We start from the raw sequence: 20,860 nt of genomic DNA on the forward strand, positions 1-20,860 counted from the left end.
ATTTCAACATCTAATTTGTATTAGTTTTAATATAGTGGAAAGGTCTGTACAGTACTTAGGTGTAACAAATGACTAGTTTCCAAGACTGTTATTCTTAACACACAGATGTGTCCACATACACAATTGCTGCAGTCACGGCAAACATCCCTTTCAGCATGCGAGGTCCTGTGCAATTCTGCTTGCGCCAAGAGTCTTTTATATATTTTTGCCTGGTGCAGCTTAAATCGCAATGTGATGTGACAGACGCACCTGAGACTGCACTGATTCATGATAAGCGTCACTTATCTCTGTATCTGTGTGTGACAAAGTCTGAATCTGTACACGTAGCAGTGACCGCAGTTTTTTATTTTAAGGCCAACCACTGTTGTGCTTCATATACAGACTCAGTCACACACAGATTTACAAAACTAAGCAGTGCAGTCTCCTGGTGCATCTTAGTCGCATTGTAATCAACACATAAAAAGACATGCGGTGCAAGCAGAATCACAAGGGACCTGGCGGCTCACTTGTGCCGCATGGCGTATTCAGACCAGGTGTATGAGGTCACACCTATAATGCACTGTTTTAACAAAGCCTTTTTTTAACTGGCATAAAGCATGTAGCACACACAAAGAGTGCCAGGATTTCTAACAATGTAGATATAAAACTACAGTTGTGTATCTTAGGACCTTGCCTGTCTGAGTGTGGTTAGTTCCATTTTAAACAGTGTCCCTTTGAAATTCATTTCATAAAGGGAGGTTTGAGTCACCCGGGAGCTTTCAGTCATGTGCAGACAAACACTATGAAAAAAAGGGTTCCATGGGGTCTGCTTCTGTGTGCCACTAGCCTAAGGGAAATGCTACACTGTACAGTTTATAGCCGCTATTGTTTATTTAGTAAGTTAAATTGCATGTTCTTTTCTTGCCAGTAAAATAAATAAAAAGAGGGAAAGAGGTTGCTATCCAAAATCCTGGTCTCTTTTCACTCTAGATATGTTGTAGCTCAGAGGCGGCGGGATCACGTATACCAGCCTTTTGGCAAGCTTAAAAATGTAGAATACAATTATTAAACACTATGGTTATTGCCCAGCACATTTCTTCCATGAAGTTTTGGTCGTTTACCATGGTCTTGCACTGTAAGGGCTGATTGGATGATGAGCCAGTGGACAACATTAGACACCTTTGCCATTATAGGTCAGGGCGCCAGTCCTTTAGGACACTGCAGTGCCTAGTATATGAAGTGACTAGTTATAAAGTGGCAGCTAATATCAATGGCAGTGTTATACCTGTGTTAAACCGAAGGAAAACAGAAGGCAAACAAACCAACAATAAAACAGAAGAACAGCGTTGCAACCACAAAACTCAGGATCATTATGTGGCCCCTCCTCACCTCTACCATGAGATCTCCAGGACCAGGCTTACCACCTCTCCGGCTGAGAACATCAAGTCTGCCCCTGGGCCTAATCCTCAAGATGAGCAAGGAGCTGTGGCGGGAGAGCACCAGGACCAGGCTCAGGGGGGACATCTCCATCGGACTTGAGTTTCTCATACCCACCCGTACTATGATTTTATCAAAGCAATGTTATCCCAGTTCTCGTTCTGCCACTGGTTACATGCAAATGCTTTTTTCCCCCCGTTTTTTTTTTCCATTCCCCCCACACTGTGTTTTTCCTGTAATGTGTACCTCCACTGATTGCACACCCTGCCATTGTGCCCTACATACAGGGTACATCATACTACTACACAGGTGTCTGTTTTCCCATATATGCACTGGGTCCTTGTATGGCTCACCTCCCACAGTGTAACCTTTGAAGTGCGCACAACATGGCTGCCTCATCTGATACGCTTGTGGATGGGATGAAAAATACAGACCTAGTGTTTTTTTTGGGACCCTACTCTGACCTTTAGGACTCTGAAATCACCCCCATTTTGTGTCATCTCTTCTAGAGGTAGACTACTCCACCCTGGGTAATCCTATGCTGTGCGCCCAACATGGCTGCCGCACCTGGTACCTTGTGAGGGTGGAATACACAACCCTTGGAAGTTATTACCCAAAATGTCTACACCAATCATGGATTATGCTTTCTGTGTGCTTAAGGTTTTCTTTTATGTGGTCTGTGTGGTTTATCTATTGCTGCATTACTTAAATCTTCTTTATTATGTGCATTGTTTTTGATGTTTGTAAAGCACATTGAGTCCGGTTGGAAAAAGAGCGCTATATAAATAAAATTATTATTACTAAAAGGTGTAGATCGAACAAAAATTGTTGCATGAACCAACTCTGCTACAGTCACCATGAACCATTTAAAAAAAAATGGAATTAATAGGTGTAGAGAAATGGGTATAGCATGAGAACTATAGCTGGATGTGTCTCTAAAAAACTTCTTGACAAGCCGTATACAGCCTGTAGGGACGCTGCAAAGTTCCCCAGAGTGTCCAGAGGATGCTCCTGGACAGACCCTGTAGCCTGTAGACCAGCCCCACTCCTCTTGTGTCTGGTCCAGGAAGTTCCACCTCTCTGATGTGATGTCATATGCTCAGGGGGCAGGGCCAGCACAGGGCAGAAAATTTCCCTTTTATGGCCCATGTGGGCTCTGCTCTCTGACACTGACCATTGTGCTGCTCCCACCATGCCCATGATTCAATCTGGCTGTGCCTGTTTCGGAGTTCCCGCTCATGCCTGTGGTCCCCTGGATCAACTCCTCTGGCTGAGCTCCCAAGTGAGGTGCTGGACACACTCAAATCGTGCCAGAAACGCTGTTAAGTGACTTTAACACAGAGACACCAGGGCAGACATAGTTGTGTGATTTCTCACCATACAGACACTGGTTCCTGGACAAACATGGTTCTGCAACGTTTACCATACAGACTGGTGTGCAAGTAATGCATATCATATTACCCACGTTTCGACTTTCCCGTATATGCCTTAGTTCCTAGTATGGCCTATCTCACACATTGTGACCTTTCTAGTGCACCCAAAATGTCCGCCTTGCCTAATGCGCCCCTCGATGGGATGAAAAATATATGGATCTGATGGTTATGTAAGGGCCCTGATGTCTAGCTTTAGCACGCTGCAACTTTTCCATCTCTTTTAGAGTTGACTATTCCACTCAGGTTAACCTATGTAACGCGCCCAAAATGGCTGCCTCGCCTGGTAACTTTTAGGGGTGGGATATATAATCCATGAAGATATTAACCAAAATGGCTACACCAACCCTGCATTACATTTATTGCACCCATTATGTGCATTGTTATTTGGTTTTCTTCTTTTCTGTAACACAAACTCTGTGCTATGTTTTTGATGTTGTAAAGCGATTTTGAGCCATGTGGGAGAAAAGCGCTATAGAAATAAAATAATTATTATTATTTTTGGTGATGTGAGATATATGTAACTTTACATAAAATAAAGACTATCAATGACCTATGCTAAAAATAAGGTACAAGTTAGGAGGTGGTGGAGTAGCAAAAACTATGGTAAAATACATAATACTGTACATATATTTTCTGCTGCTTATGTGTCAAAATATTATAATGGATTCCAGGGCCGGACTGGGACTAAAAATAGGCCCTGGCATTTTTGAAGCACACAGGCCCACCTCTGTGACTCCTCCCCTTACTATTCCTGACTCCTCCCACTTATTAGTCTATGCTCTTACAAATATAATTAATATTCTAACAACATACAAGCGTACATCATTCTCTATTAAAATACACACAACCAGTGGTTGAAGTGGAAATTTTTAAGTGGGGGTATGGAAATGTGAAGTTTATAATTAAGCGCGCGCTCCGGAAAAGGGGGCGTGGCCACTCAAAAGGGGGCGTGGTCTTCAGTGTAGTTTACCACACCATACACCCCTTATACGCATTATGCACCACAATAGTAGGACCCCTTATACTATCTAGTACTGGTGCCTCTTTCACATTATACCACACAGTATGAGCCAAAATTCACATTATAGCACCCGGTATGAGCCGAAATTTACATTATAGCACCCGGTATGAGCCGAAATTTACATTATAGCACCCGGTATGAGCCGAAACTTACATTATATGCCCCCAATAGTGCAGTGCCAGATCCACAATTGCCCCCACAGTGCCAGGTATACAAATGCCCCCACAGTGCCAGGTATACAAATGCCCCCACAGTGCCAGGTATACAAATGCCCCCACAGTGACAGATCCACAAATGCCCCCACAGTGCCAGGTATACAAATGCCCCCACAGTGCCAGATCTACAATTGCACCCACAGTGTCAGATCCACAATTGCCCCCACAGTGTCAGGTAATACCCGACACTGTGGGGGCAATTGTGGATCTGACACTGTGGGGGCAATTGTATACCTGACAGGTATACAAATGCCCCCACAGTGCCAGGTAAACAATTGCCCCCACAGTACCAGGTATACAAATGCCCCCCACAGTGCCAGCCAATTGCCCCCACAGTGCCAGATATACAATTGCCCCCACAGCAGCCAGTGCTGCAGCTGCTTACCGCTGCTGCACTGCTGCTGCTGCTTCTCCTCCGGGCTCCGGCTGTGAGGGCGGGTGAGTCAGGAGAGGAGAGCGCCCGCCTGCGGGGCTGTGTCTGGCGCGGCGGCGTATAGCGGACTTCGTTCAAACCAGCTGCCGGTTCGTGAGCCAATCAGAGCTCGCGGACCGGCGGCTTCTGATTGGCTCACGAACCGGCGGCTGGTTTGAAGTCCGCTATACGCCGCCGCGCCAGACACAGCCGCGCTGGCGGGCGCTCTCCTCTCCTGACAGCTGAGACACGCTGCCGCCGGACTGAGCGGCAGCGTGTATCAGTGAGCGCTGGACCGGCCCACGTGGCCATCAGCCCTTCTGGCATTTGCCAGAAGTGCCAGATGGCCAGTCCGGCCCTAATGGATTCCCATTTACATGAAGCAGGGCTGTAACCTAGTGGAATCCTCAGTCAGAGAATTTAAACAAAGTGCAATATTAAAAGGCTATAGATTTATATAATTCCGCCAGATATTATTTTCTGCTATCTATCTGATTAACATCCAAGATTTTTTTTTCTCACCCTTTTTTGTTTTACTATAATAAGAGGTCTACTATAAAGTGACACATCCATATTTGTTACAACCACAGATGACATTCCATTGTCATTTCGGAACTGGTTTATTTCATGATTTTAAAATCTGCCCATTAATCCAGTTTTGGGTGGGATCTCTCACAGGACATATACATAGTAGTCTATTATAGCTGTCCAATATTGTACTAGAGATGAGCGCCTGAAATTTTTCGGGTTTTGTGTTTTGGTTTTGGGTTCGGTTCCGCGGCCGTGTTTTGGGTTCGAACGCGTTTTGGCAAAACCTCACCGAATTATTTTTGTCGGATTCGGGTGTGTTTTGGATTCGGGTGTTTTTTTCCAAAAACACTAAAAAACAGCTTAAATCATAGAATTTGGGGGTCATTTTGATCCCAAAGTATTATTAACCTCAAAAACCATAATTTACACTCATTTTCAGTCTATTCTGAATACCTCACAATATTATTTTTAGTCCTAAAATTTGCACCGAGGTCGCTGTGTGAGTAAGATAAGCGACCCTAGTGGCCGACACAAACACCGGGCCCATCTAGGAGTGGCACTGCAGTGTCACGCAGGATGTCCCTTCCAAAAAACCCTCCCCAAACAGCACATGACGCAAAGAAAAAAAGAGGCGCAATGAGGTAGCTGTGTGAGTAAGATTAGCGACCCTAGTGGCCGACACAAACACCGGGCCCATCTAGGAGTGGCACTGCAGTGTCACGCAGGATGGCCCTTCCAAAAAACCCTCCCCAAACAGCACATGACGCAAAGAAAAAAAGAGGCGCAATGAGGTAGCTGACTGTGTGAGTAAGATTAGCGACCCTAGTGGCCGACACAAACACCGGGCCCATCTAGGAGTGGCACTGCAGTGTCACGCAGGATGGCCCTTCCAAAAAACCCTCCCCAAACAGCACATGACGCAAAGAAAAAAAGAGGCGCAATGAGGTAGCTGACTGTGTGAGTAAGATTAGCGACCCTAGTGGCCGACACAAACACCGGGCCCATCTAGGAGTGGCACTGCAGTGTCACGCAGGATGTCCCTTCCAAAAAACCCTCCCCAAACAGCACATGACGCAAAGAAAAAAAGAGGCGCAATGAGGTAGCTGTGTGAGTAAGATTAGCGACCCTAGTGGCCGACACAAACACCGGGCCCATCTAGGAGTGGCACTGCAGTGTCACGCAGGATGTCCCTTCCAAAAAACCCTCCCCAAACAGCACATGACGCAAAGAAAAAAAGAGGCGCAATGAGGTAGCTGTGTGAGTAAGATTAGCGACCCTAGTGGCCGACACAAACACCGGGCCCATCTAGGAGTGGCACTGCAGTGTCACGCAGGATGTCCCTTCCAAAAAACCCTCCCCAAACAGCACATGACGCAAAGAAAAAAAGAGGCGCAATGAGGTAGCTGACTGTGTGAGTAAGATTAGCGACCCTAGTGGCCGACACAAACACCGGGCCCATTTAGGAGTGGCACTGCAGTGTCACGCAGGATGTCCCTTCCAAAAAACCCTCCCCAATCAGCACATGATGCAAAGAAAAAGAAAAGAAAAAAGAGGTGCAAGATGGAATTATCCTTGGGCCCTCCCACCCACCCTTATGTTGTATAAACAAAACAGGACATGCACACTTTAACCAACCCATCATTTCAGTGACAGGGTCTGCCACACGACTGTGACTGATATGACGGGTTGGTTTGGACCCCCCCCAAAAAAGAAGCAATTAATCTCTCCTTGCACAAACTGGCTCTACAGAGGCAAGATGTCCACCTCATCTTCACCCTCCGATATATCACCGTGTACATCCCCCTCCTCACAGATTATCAATTCGTCCCCACTGGAATCCACCATCTCAGCTCCCTGTGTACTTTGTGGAGGCAATTGCTGCTGGTCAATGTCTCCGCGGAGGAATTGATTATAATTCATTTTAATGAACATCATCTTCTCCACATTTTCTGGATGTAACCTCGTACGCCGATTGCTGACAAGGTGAGCGGCGGCACTAAACACTCTTTCGGAGTACACACTTGTGGGAGGGCAACTTAGGTAGAATAAAGCCAGTTTGTGCAAGGGCCTCCAAATTGCCTCTTTTTCCTGCCAGTATAAGTACGGACTGTGTGACGTGCCTACTTGGATGCGGTCACTCATATAATCCTCCACCATTCTATCAATGTTGAGAGAATCATATGCAGTGACAGTAGACGACATGTCCGTAATCGTTGTCAGGTCCTTCAGTCCGGACCAGATGTCAGCATCAGCAGTCGCTCCAGACTGCCCTGCATCACCGCCAGCGGGTGGGCTCGGAATTCTGAGCCTTTTCCTCGCACCCCCAGTTGCGGGAGAATGTGAAGGAGGAGATGTTGACAGGTCGCGTTCCGCTTGACTTGACAATTTTGTCACCAGCAGGTCTTTCAACCCCAGCAGACCTGTGTCTGCCGGAAAGAGAGATCCAAGGTAGGCTTTAAATCTAGGATCGAGCACGGTGGCCAAAATGTAGTGCTCTGATTTCAACAGATTGACCACCCGTGAATCCTTGTTAAGCGAATTAAGGGCTGCATCCACAAGTCCCACATGCCTAGCGGAATCGCTCCCTTTTAGCTCCTTCTTCAATGCCTCCAGCTTCTTCTGCAAAAGCCTGATGAGGGGAATGACCTGACTCAGGCTGGCAGTGTCTGAACTGACTTCACGTGTGGCAAGTTCAAAGGGCATCAGAACCTTGCACAACGTTGAAATCATTCTCCACTGCACTTGAGACAGGTGCATTCCATCTCCTATATCGTGCTCAATTGTATAGGCTTGAATGGCCTTTTGCTGCTCCTCCAACCTCTGAAGCATATAGAGGGTTGAATTCCACCTCGTTACCACTTCTTGCTTCAGATGATGGCAGGGCAGGTTCAGTAGTTTTTGGTGGTGCTCCAGTCTTCTGTACGTGGTGCCTGTACGCCGAAAGTGTCCCGCAATTTTTCTGGCCACCGACAGCATCTCTTGCACGCCCCTGTCGTTTTTAAAAAAATTCTGCACCACCAAATTCAAGGTATGTGCAAAACATGGGACGTGCTGGAATTTGCCCATATTTAATGCACACACAATATTGCTGGCGTTGTCCGATGCCACAAATCCACAGGAGAGTCCAATTGGGGTAAGCCATTCCGCGATGATCTTCCTCAGTTGCCGTAAGAGGTTTTCAGCTGTGTGCGTATTCTGGAAAGCGGTGATACAAAGCGTAGCCTGCCTAGGAAAGAGTTGGCGTTTGCGAGATGCTGCTACTGGTGCCGCCGCTGCTGTTCTTGCGGCGGGAGTCCATACATCTACCCAGTGGGCTGTCACAGTCATATAGTCCTGACCCTGCCCTGCTCCACTTGTCCACATGTCCGTGGTTAAGTGGACATTGGGTACAACTGCATTTTTTAGGACACTGGTGAGTCTTTTTCTGACGTCCGTGTACATTCTCGGTATCGCCTGCCTAGAGAAGTGGAACCTAGATGGTATTTGGTAACGGGGGCACACTGCCTCAATAAATTGTCTAGTTCCCTGTGAACTAACGGCGGATACCGGACGCACGTCTAACACCAACATAGTTGTCAAGGACTCAGTTATCCGCTTTGCAGTAGGATGACTGCTGTGATATTTCATCTTCCTCGCAAAGGACTGTTGAACAGTCAATTGCTTACTGGAAGTAGTACAAGTGGGCTTACGACTTCCCCTCTGGGATGACCATCGACTCCCAGCGGCAACAACAGCAGCGCCAGCAGCAGTAGGCGTTACACGCAAGGATGCATCGGAGGAATCCCAGGCAGGAGAGGACTCGTCAGACTTGCCAGTGACATGGCCTGCAGGACTATTGGCATTCCTGGGGAAGGAGGACATTGACACTGAGGGAGTTGGTGGGGTGGTTTGCGTGAGCTTGGTTACAAGAGGAAGGGATTTACTGGTCAGTGGACTGCTTCCGCTGTCACCCAAAGTTTTTGAACTTGTCACTGACTTATTATGAATGCGCTGCAGGTGACGTATAAGGGAGGATGTTCCGAGGTGGTTAACGTCCTTACCCCTACTTATTACAGCTTGACAAAGGGAACACACGGCTTGACACCTGTTGTCCGCATTTCTGGTGAAATACCTCCACACCGAAGAGCTGATTTTTTTGGTATTTTCACCTGGCATGTCAACGGCCATATTCCTCCCACGGACAACAGGTGTCTCCCCGGGTGCCTGACTTAAACAAACCACCTCACCATCAGAATCCTCCTGGTCAATTTCCTCCCCAGCGCCAGCAACACCCATATCCTCCTCATCCTGGTGTACTTCAACACTGACATCTTCAATCTGACTATCAGGAACTGGACTGCGGGTGCTCCTTCCAGCACTTGCAGGGGGCGTGCAAATGGTGGAAGGCGCATGCTCTTCACGTCCAGTGTTGGGAAGGTCAGGCATCGCAACCGACACAATTGGACTCTCCTTGTGGATTTGGGATTTCAAAGAACGCACAGTTCTTTGCGGTGCTTTTGCCAGCTTGAGTCTTTTCAGTTTTCTAGCGAGAGGCTGAGTGCTTCCATCCTCATGTGAAGCTGAACCACTAGCCATGAACATAGGCCAGGGCCTCAGCCGTTCCTTGCCACTCCGTGTGGTAAATGGCATATTGGCAAGTTTACGCTTCTCCTCCGACAATTTTATTTTAGGTTTTGGAGTCCTTTTTTTACTGATATTTGGTGTTTTGGTTTTGACATGCTCTGTACTATGCCATTGGGCATCGGCCTTGGCAGACGACGTTGCTGGCATTTCATCGTCTCGGCCATGACTAGTGGCAGCAGCTTCAGCACGAGGTGGAAGTGGATCTTGATCTTTCCCTAATTTTGGAACCTCAACATTTTTGTTCTCCATATTTTAATAGGCACAACTAAAAGGCACCTCAGGTAAACAATGCAGATGGATGGATTGGATACTAGTATACAATTATGGACGGGCTGCCGAGTGCCGACACAGAGGTAGCCACAGCCGTGAACTACCGCACTGTACTGTGTCTGCTGCTAATATATAGACTGGTTGATAAAGAGATAGTATACTCGTAACTAGTATGTATGTATAAAGAAAGAAAAAAAAACCACGGTTAGGTCACTGGTATATACAATTATGGACGGGCTGCCGAGTGCCGACACAGAGGTAGCCACAGCCGTGAACTACCGCACTGTACTGTGTCTGCTGCTAATATATAGACTGGTTGATAAAGAGATAGTATACTCGTAACTAGTATGTATGTATAAAGAAAGAAAAAAAAACCACGGTTAGGTCACTGGTATATACAATTATGGACGGGCTGCCGAGTGCCGACACAGAGGTAGCCACAGCCGTGAACTACCGCACTGTACTGTGTCTGCTGCTAATATATAGACTGGTTGATAAAGAGATAGTATACTCGTAACTAGTATGTATGTATAAAGAAAGAAAAAAAAACCACGGTTAGGTCACTGGTATATACAATTATGGACGGGCTGCCGAGTGCCGACACAGAGGTAGCCACAGCCGTGAACTACCGCACTGTACTGTGTCTGCTGCTAATATATAGACTGGTTGATAAAGAGATAGTATACTCGTAACTAGTATGTATGTATAAAGAAAGAAAAAAAAACCACGGTTAGGTCACTGGTATATACAATTATGGACGGGCTGCGGAGTGCCGACACAGAGGTAGCCACAGCCGTGAACTACCGCACTGTACTGTGTCTGCTGCTAATATATAGACTGGTTGATAAAGAGATAGTATACTCGTAACTAGTATGTATGTATAAAGAAAGAAAAAAAAACCACGGTTAGGTGGTATATACAATTATGGACGGGCTGCCGAGTGCCGACACAGAGGTAGCCACAGCCGTGAACTACCGCACTGTACTGTGTCTGCTGCTAATATATAGACTGGTTGATAAAGAGATAGTATACTCGTAACTAGTATGTATGTATAAAGAAAGAAAAAAAAACCACGGTTAGGTCACTGGTATATACAATTATGGACGGGCTGCCGAGTGCCGACACAGAGGTAGCCACAGCCGTGAACTACCGCACTGTACACTGGTTGATAAAGAGATAGTAGTATACTCGTAACAACTAGTATGACGACGGTATAAAGAATGAAAAAAAAACCACGGTTAGGTGGTATATAATACAATTATGGTTGGACGGACTGCCTGCCGAGTGCCGACACAGAGGTAGCCACAGCCGTGAACTACCGCACTGTACACTGGTTGATAAAGAGATAGTAGTATACTCGTAACAACTAGTATGACAACGGTATAAAGAATGAAAAAAAAAACACGGTTAGGTGGTATATAATACAATTATGGTTGGACGGACTGCCTGCCGAGTGCCGACACAGAGGTAGCCACAGCCGTGAACTACCGCACTGTACACTGGTTGATAAAGAGATAGTAGTATACTCGTAACAACTAGTATGACGACGGTATAAAGAACGAAAAAAAAACCACGGTTAGGTGGTATATATTATAATACAATTATGGATGGACGGACTGCCTGCCGAGTTCCGACACAGAGGTAGCCACAGCCGTGAACTACCGCACTGTACACTGGTTGATAAAGAGATAGTAGTATACTCGTAACAACTAGTATGACGACGGTATAAAGAACGGAAAAAAAACCACGGTTAGGTGGTATATATTATAATACAATTATGGATGGACGGACTGCCTGCCGAGTGCCGACACAGAGGTAGCCACAGCCGTGAACTACCGCACTGTACTGTGTCTGCTGCTAATATAGACTGGTTGATAAAGAGATAGTATACAATACTACTAATATACTGGTGGTCAGGCACTGGTCACCACTAGTCACACTGGCAGTGGCACTCCTGCAGCAAAAGTGTGCACTGTTTAATTTTAATATAATATTATTTATCATGTACTCCTGGCTCCTGCTATAACAACCTGCAGTGCTCCCCAGTCTCCCCCACAATTATAAGCTTTATATACAATACATTGATGTGCAGCACACTGGGCTGAGCAGTGCACACAGACTGAGTCACTGTGTGACTGTGTATCGTTTTTTTCAGGCAGAGAACGGATATATTAAATAAAACAAACAACTGCACTGTCTCTGGTGGTCACTGGTCACTGTGGTCGTCAGTCACTAAACTCTGTCTGCACTCTGCACTCTCTTCTAATCTACAGTATCACAGCAATCTCTCTCTCTCTCTCTCTTCTAAATCTAATCTAAATGGAGAGGACGCCAGCCACGTCCTCTCCCTATCAATCTCAATGCACGTGTGAAAATGGCGGCGACGCGCGGCTCCTTATATAGAATCCGAGTCTCGCGAGAATCCGACAGCGTCATGACGACGTTCGGGCGCGCTCGGGTTAACCGAGCAAGGCGGGAAGATCCGAGTCGCTCGCTCTATATTGTACACCTTAAGAAATTTTTAGAAATGGACTTATACATTTTTAAATAAGTTCAACAACCACACAGCTCATCCTAAGCTGTTATCTTTGTATTTATCTAATTTGGTTGCTGTAAAAGCTTGGACAGGGAGGCAATTTCTGTAATGCTACAGGAGTCATCCACTAGGTGTGTGCCCGTGTTTCTTCATCAGTACATCAATCTCAGCATTACCACTTCTGTTCAAACATCATACGAACTACTATTCATACCAGAAAAGCAAACCCTTACCTGTTTTATCCTTGCAAGCTCTTTTAAGGCTCTCCCCCATTGTTGCTTATAGTGTAGCTTAGACTTTGTTGCAGATTCCAATTTCCTTTCAAGTTCAACCTATTAAATTACAAAATAAAATAAAAAATTACAAAATTGAATACACTTACTAATATTATTGTACGGGTGGAGCACTCCCTTAATTACTTCATCACTTGCTCCCATCACCACCATCTGAAACACAATGCAGCAAAACACAGCATCAAATACAGGGGGTTGGGTAAGTTGTCATTATTCACCAAGAAGAGAGAGACACATCTCCGTCCTCCCATTTCTCCAGGAAAAAAAAAAGGCTCCTGGACTTTCCGTGAGGGTTGGCAAGTATTGGATAGAATGAGAATACATTTAGTTAAAGTGTGAACACTATTTAGCTTATTTGTCTATATTTTTGTGCTTCTGTTATAAAAAAAAAAAAAATGTTCTGAGATGGTGCAGAAAGCAATTCAATGAATAGCCAGATTACCACCGTCTATCCGTTCTATGCAGTGTTTACAGAACATGTTTAACCGTTCACATCAGACCCGAATTCAACAGAAGTTGGATTCCATGTTACCTATCACATGAACACGCGTGACTGTTAATAGCTTGTCCTGTAAAAAAAAATTTTCAATGTATACACAGAATCAGACACAATGTTGTATTTATGTATATTCTGCATAGAATGCAGAGTCTACACAAGTCCTTCTATTCTATATCTACTCATAATAAGACGCAAAAACTCACTTCTCTCACAAGTCTTTTATTGCTGCAAATGATCAGCGCAAGTGTCCTCAGAAACAGGTGCAACAGTGTAAAGATAGATACAGACAGCACATTGCAGAGCAAGGCTGCTCTGCATCCCACATTGGTTTATGGATGGATGGACCCACTCTGTGATGCTGTACTTTATGTCTGTACAGCTGAGCTGATAAGGCTAGCTATGCATTTTCAATTTCCCACTTTAAGCATTTGGATGGGGGGAGAGGGGTGTTTGTATAGAAAGGGGGAGTACACAGACTGAATCAAAATGCTTATTTTTACTTGCCATAGCTGATCTGTTATAACTGAAAACAAGCCAAACTGGCTTTGTTTTAGGAATGTACTTTCTCAGTCTCAAACAGAGAAACAAGTTGGCTAAAACACTCCAACAAAGTTTTACTCTTTATTTTAACAAAACGATAGCAAGTTTAAAGAAACACAAATGTCAGCCCTTCTTGAACATGTAATTTCAAAGCTAAATAAGATCCAAAATAAATAAATATATTTAACTCCGCTCCAAACCTATGAACCCTCTGCTGTTGCTGCACTGACTAGTTAATATCAATACACAACTGTTAAAAATCAATGGTTGTTTGTGTATTCTTAAAAAAATAAAATATAAACAGTTCAATAACTTTAGTTTCTGAATGACAAGTTATAAAACTAAGTTTATACTGAAAGCTGTTAAATGATAGATTAAGTCATACTACTAAATAGGACTTCAAACAATTTAAACTTTAATACTTTCTATGATTGAAGGTTCTACTGGTTGTTTACCTAGTTACTGTAATGCTGGAAGTGTGTGCCAGACAGGGGCAATTACACATAATGTGCGGATGCGTACATTATTATATATTATGGTAGCCCAACATTGCACATTTTCCTGCGCATCTCTATAGGGTGAGAAGCAAACATCAGCGATGTGGGTGGCAGACACATTGTGCTCCAGAACACAAATTAGTCATCTCACAGAATAGTAACCCCCCCTCCACCCCCTTCCCCCAACTTTGCGCTCATTTACAAATCTTCAGTGCTTCCTGCAATGTAGATGTCAATGAGCAATTTTTATTGTCTACAATAAAAGTTCACCTATTACTGCAGTCTACATCAAAAACAGCCTGTCGGAATGTCACCAAATGTTCAGTACGTCTGAATGAGGCCATGGGGGGGGGGAAATAAAAGAAAATATGTAAATATGTGTGTATAATATATATAAAATATTCAGACCATTACAATGCAGTACAGTGGCGATTTGGGTACAGCCAATTCGAAACATGTTCAACATTTTGACCATCATTATATGCTACCATCTCAAATCTCAGAACAGCATGTTCAACTGTTGAACGCAAAATGCAAGGTCTTGCTGAAAATGTTTAGCACGTGACGCAATATGCTTTCTTTAAGATCTGCCAAAATGACTATGTTGTCATGATAGGCCTGCTCTTTCAGATATACCCACAGCCAAAAATAAAATAAAAAAAATCACCAGAAATTATTGCCATGAATTTCATTCCCATGGCCTTGTGAAGACGTTCTGAAAATTTGGCAACATTCCGATAATTCATTTTTACTGTAGACCAGGCATGTCCAAACTGCGGCCCTCCAGCTGTTGAGAAACTATACATCCCAGCATGCCCCGACACAGCTTCAGCATTCTCGGACAGCAACACTGTGTCAGGGCATGCTGGGATATGTAGTTTCACAACAGCTGGAGGGCTGCAGTTTGGACATGCCTGCTGTAGACTGTTTGTAATAGGTGAACTTTATTAATAGGAACATGATTAAATTTATATGCAGGGTGTCTATAATTAAAGTACATCTTAAAATACACCAACCACAAAAAGTACTTCTGATGAACTGTTTAACAACTAAACTGTACACCTGTAGTCCTCACTTATGGTTTTACTTTTATTTGAGTGACAGGCTGCTAACCAATCTATGGTCTGTGTTAAATGTAATGCCATTTGTATATTAAGTTATGGCATCATATCTTGGGACTTCACTTCATGGACAGTTAAGAAGCCCCAACCAATCTTGGAAGATTTTAGAGAAATTTTGAGTAATTGGTTAAACTCGATAGAACTTCGACAGGGGAAATAAAAGGAAAAAAGACTTCACAGAAAGGGTAGTGGGTTAGTGAAATAGCCTCCCGTCAGAGGCGGTAGAGGCTAAGATAGTAAAGCAATTTCAACATGGTTGGGATAGGCCTAATAATATCCTTAGAAAGAACTAAAGATCAAATAGGGTTGAGGTTACCTAAAGGATAATTAAGGGGCAGACTAGACGGGGCAAGTGGTTCTTATCTGCCGTCAAATTCCATGTTTCTACGTTTAAACTCAACTCAGCAAAAATTACTTTAAGTGGACAAATTATTTAACAAACTACAAAGTCTATTCAGTCGTTGAAAAGAAATGTAACTGGAGCACAGAAAGTGAATTACCCAAGTACTTACATTTCTGAAAAGATAAATGTGCGTAATAGTGTTGCAAAATTAAAGAGCAAACTGCATAAGAAACAAAAAAAAAAAAAAAAAAAATCAGGATGCCTTTCAGCTGACACTTCCATTAGTTAAAAATAACCAAAACACATGTTACAGCAACTACTCATCCATGTCCACTTTTATTATTTGCAGCAGTCAGCATTGGAAAGCAGTCCCTACTAGTCTACTGTTACATTATCTACTAGGAGTTCAGAGGGAGGTAAGCTAGAGAGAAGGATTAGAAACAAAATCCTAATGCTTGCCATACATTAGATGCGAGTCATACTAATGATCCCCCCCCTGCCAGCCGCCGGGGATGCAAAAGATTGTACAGTACAATCTATCGTACCTCCGCAATTGCTGGGGGCCGGGATCAGCTGATCATATGTGCCGCACATATGAACAGCTGATGTGATGTGCAAACCGCGGTGCCATGCATCGCAATGTATGCGCTCCCATTAACGATGTGCATGCAATGGGTTGAATGATAGCTATTGTGTATTCGCACATGATATCAACCAAGTGTATGGCCAGCATAATTGACACCCTACTGATTTTATTCAAGAAAAAAAAAATTACACAATTACAGATATGTCTTATATTGCTTAAAGAAGATGCTTTCTACTTAAGATCACGCAGGTGCCTTGTAGGATTACTAACACAGTAGTATTGCACAATCACATCTTCCATTACCCTTATTTCTGATCACTGGAACAACGTATACACGTCACTAGCAACCTGGTGGGTGCTAAGCAGAGATAATTTTTTTTTCCAATGAAACATCCTGATGCACAGCTGAATGCAAGCCTGTTTGTGGTGCATATCTTTGGGTGTTTTCACAGGCATCTCAGGTGCATCTCCACTTGTGACTAAGGGGTAAATTTACTGAAGCTTCTAAAACAGAGAATTGGTGATGTTGCCCATAGCAACCAATCAGATGCTGTCTATCATTTCTCTATTGCCTTTTATAAAATGATTGACAGCATCTGATTTGTTATGCAGAATTGCTGAAGGTGGTTCAAGAGAGTAGGTGGCTTGTGTGCAGTCTCCTTATGGAATCTACTGCACATATGCAAGTCTCCAGGAAAATGGCGCCAATAACCTTTTCCTAGTGGTTTCCGTACTACTTATGAACAGATCTCTGGGAAAATGACTCCAATGCCACATTCTCTGATTTCTACAGCGCTGTGCGGACAAGCAAGTGTAATTCATGGGTAATGGGGGCTGTGTGGGCCCAGGGGCCTGTGTGTACTGCACGTCCTCTTATCCATTAAACATATGCCACCCTTAAGAATTGTGCATATTTGTAAATACGCAAAATTCCAGATGGATCTCTTTCACCAAGGATAGGGGCTGGTGGTAAGGGCACATGGGTAATGACGACTATGAAACTAAGCACGCAGGTAGGGGCGGTATAGACACAGTTGTCTGCAACATTGTAAAATGGGTGAAAATACACATTTCTTTCCATGGACACGATGCAAGAGCATGCACTGAAAATGCAGATAATTTCAGCTCAAAATCTGCTTTCGCTTCACTGCATAAAATAAGCTCATGCTATTTTTAAGACTGGTGTCCAGTAACATAATGCATCCGGTGAATTACAGATCACAAAAGGTATTCTTGGTTTTATTTTTTTAATTTTATTTAAATATACTGCACATTCAGAGAATTCTACAGCCTTGTCAAGAAAATCCTCCTGTATGGGAGGAGGTTTATATTTGTAAGACAAAAAAAAAAGAAAAAATAGTCACTCTACAATCTGACTATCCTAAAAGTAGTTGTGCTTTTCTTGTTGGTGACCTGAAATGGAGCAATTAATAAAATACAGTGGTCACTGTGTGATTTTAATTTGAAAGGAAATTGTATACAGAGTCATTATGATCTTAAGTAAGAAATGAAGGCTGAAATCCATCTACAAAATAATTCTGGGAACCAGACTCTTTTGGGAATGCCCCACTTAATCATTGTTCTTCGAGGGAGGTTATCAGGGTGAAAACATGTTCTAATGGCAGACTTGAAACATTGCTTCAGACAGTGGGCTGCTTCAGACAGAAATGTCTCTTACACTTATAACCTACCTTAAAACAGAATTTTGCCTGTTAATATTGTGATTTACAGCAAGCAGAGATTTAAACATGACTGTCATGACAGCAGAATCACTGTGTGAATAGAGGTTACAATTTATGCTATTATACCCTGTAACTAGAGGCACAATTTTATTTGCTCCATTTCGTTATCTGTTAATTTAAGAAAAAGCACAACTGTACTACAGCACTGTATTCTGGGTCTTAAATATAGTCAGGGACGCCACAGGAATGGGGCTGCAGGATTGCAGATCCGAGCCCAGATAGACAGGAATGCCCGCCCCAAACACACATCAGCAGCACACGGGAAAAGTCACAATAGGCACAAAGACTAAGTAAGTGGAGGTGAGATGGCGGCTCCGCACCACTGTGGCATGTGTCACCACTTAACGCAGCCATTCGCTAGGAGAGAATGGAAGGCTGTGCAGCTAGATTACGGTTTAGCAGCAGCCTGAGCCCACCAGATGTACTGTATCTATCATCCTGCCCTACTGGGACCACTGCATGTGGGGTAACATGGGAAGTTAACGTCTCTGAGAGTGCACAGCATTTTGCATGCCCAGGTATCAGTAGATCATCTAGCAGGGACATTACCGGCACCTCGGCTCATGTACCACAGACTGCGTGCAGCCACCGACTGGCCTACTACGGCTCCTCCATGAGCAAGTTGTGCTTCATTTGGATCTTTCAGTGCAGGGTATAACATATTACTACACCCCTGTCAGTTTTCCCATGCAGATGGAGCCTCCTTTATCTTTGATGACTGAGGCGCACACGTGCACTCCCAGCGTGATTAGGCGATCCGTCCGTTTTTAAACAAAAAGTCCATTATAAAAATATATTTTAAAGATAATTTCATGATAAGTTAGACTTTTTATGCAAATGAACTACACTAATTCCAGACTAGATCATCTATTAAAATACTCAATAAATATTGCAGTTATTCCACTTTCCCTTTAAAATTTTTTATATGTATGTATGTATGTATGTATGTATGTATGTATGTATGTATGTATGTATGTATGTATGTATGTATGTAATTATTTATTTATTTTTAATTTATTTAAAGCAACAAAAATTACAAATCCACTGGTCAAATCACGCGATTGGCAAGTCGGTCACCTTTTCTAAAGTGAGAAGATTGATCTCAGACTGTAATCGGATTTCTGGTTTACTGCTCTGCTGCTCCTTATACTGTTGGAACTCCTTGTCCAGTGCTTTACATTTATGTTCTGCTTCTTGAAGCTAAATATAAACACATTAAAAAAATAGTTAAAAAAAGCAAATCCAGATTATTTCAAAAGGAAGTTAGAACACAGAACATGTCTGTACTCAGCCCATGAACCCTACACATCAATAGACATTAAACAGATATGGAAATAGCACTGACACCATGAGTTATGGCTGTTTCCAGATATGCAGAATAGACAAGGAAAGAAAGACTGAAAAATACTCTTACTTAGGAAACAAAATGTGAAAAAGTTATTTATTTCCTAGTGACACAAGAAAAACACAGACATGAGATAATACATAGAAACTGCCCTCCATAAATCGTATTAACTCTGACAGCCTGGACTCTGTTTTATCACACTATAGTTCTAGGGCTTCGCCTACAATGCAATATCTTTGAAACACGTTATGGAGTCGGCCAAAATTTGGCCAAGTCCCAGGTGATGATTTAGGAAATTTTGGTCCATTGAAGAAAAAACAAATAAAAAACATAATAAACAAAAAACAGCTGAGTAGAAGGCGGGTCTTGGTAGGACAGTAGTATCCATCTGCTATCTACACACAAAGACGGTCTGTGTTAGGGAAAGGTTTCTAGAGCTACTGTACATTTATTAAATGACTAAAGAATTCAAGATTCTATTTCAATTTCAAGTGTTTTTTCGAAAATTGTAGTATTGATTTCTCTTACGTCCTAGAGGATGCTGGGGACTCCGTAAGGACCATGGGGTATAGACGGGCTCCGCAGGAGACATGGGCACTCTAAAGACTTTAGATGGGTGTGCACTGGCTCCTCCCTCTATGCCCCTCCTCCAGACCTCAGTTAGATCCTGTGCCCAGAGGAGACTGGATGCACTGCAGGGGAGCTCTACTAAGTTTCTCTGAAAATATTTGTTGTTAGGTTTTTTATTTTCAGGGAGCATTGCTGGCAACAGGCTCCCTGCATCGTGGGACTGAGGGGAGAGAAGCAGACCTACTTAAATGATAGGCTCTGCTTCTTAGGCTACTGGACACCATTAGCTCCAGAGGGTCGGAACACAGGTGTCGTCCTCGCTGTTCGTCCCGGAGCCGCGCCGCCGTCCTCCTCACAGAGCCGGAAGATAGAAGCCGGGTGAGTATAAGAAGAAAGAAGACTTCACAGGCGGCAGAAGACTTCAGATCTTCACTGAGGTACCGCGCTCAGCGGTAACGCTGCGCGCCATTGCTTCCACACACACAGAAGGCACTGTACGGGTGCAGGAAGCAGGGGGGCGCCCTGGGCAGCAATATTAACCTCAAGGGACACTGGCTAATATATTAGATACTGCGGAGGCAGTATATTGAAAAACCCCCGCCAGTATAAAGAATTTGAGCGGCACCGAAGCCCGCCGTTGAGGGGGCGGAGCTTGATCCTCCAGCACTAACTAGCGCCATTTTTCTCCACAGCAAGCTGCAGAGAAGCTGCTCCTCAGACTCTCCCCTGCTGAGCAAGTACAGAGGGCAAAAAAGAGGGGGGGGGCACATTTAATTGGCGCAGTGAGTGTATTATTTATTCTATAAAAGAGCGCTGTACAGTCTGGGATTTTATTCCAGTGTTCAGTGGAGCTGGGTGTGTGCTGGC

General features: G+C 43.9%; 1 protein-coding gene across 4 annotated transcripts in view; it reads right to left on the reverse strand.

Annotated features, from left to right (window-relative positions):
* Window positions 1-20,860, reverse strand: part of CEP120 (centrosomal protein 120) — a 254,609-nt gene that overhangs the window by 63,830 nt on the left and 169,919 nt on the right. For all 4 annotated transcript variants that reach the window (XM_063964221.1, XM_063964219.1, XM_063964220.1 and 1 more), the window contains exons 17-18: window positions 19,156-19,278; window positions 12,691-12,789 (exon numbers count right to left, since the gene is read on the reverse strand). In XM_063964221.1, the coding sequence (XP_063820291.1) occupies window positions 12,691-12,789; window positions 19,156-19,278 (222 nt within the window). The remainder of the gene's footprint in view (window positions 1-12,690; window positions 12,790-19,155; window positions 19,279-20,860) is intronic.

Source organism: Pseudophryne corroboree, chromosome 1 (genome assembly GCF_028390025.1).
Source record: "Pseudophryne corroboree isolate aPseCor3 chromosome 1, aPseCor3.hap2, whole genome shotgun sequence".
Taxonomy (NCBI): Eukaryota; Metazoa; Chordata; class Amphibia; order Anura; family Myobatrachidae; genus Pseudophryne; species Pseudophryne corroboree.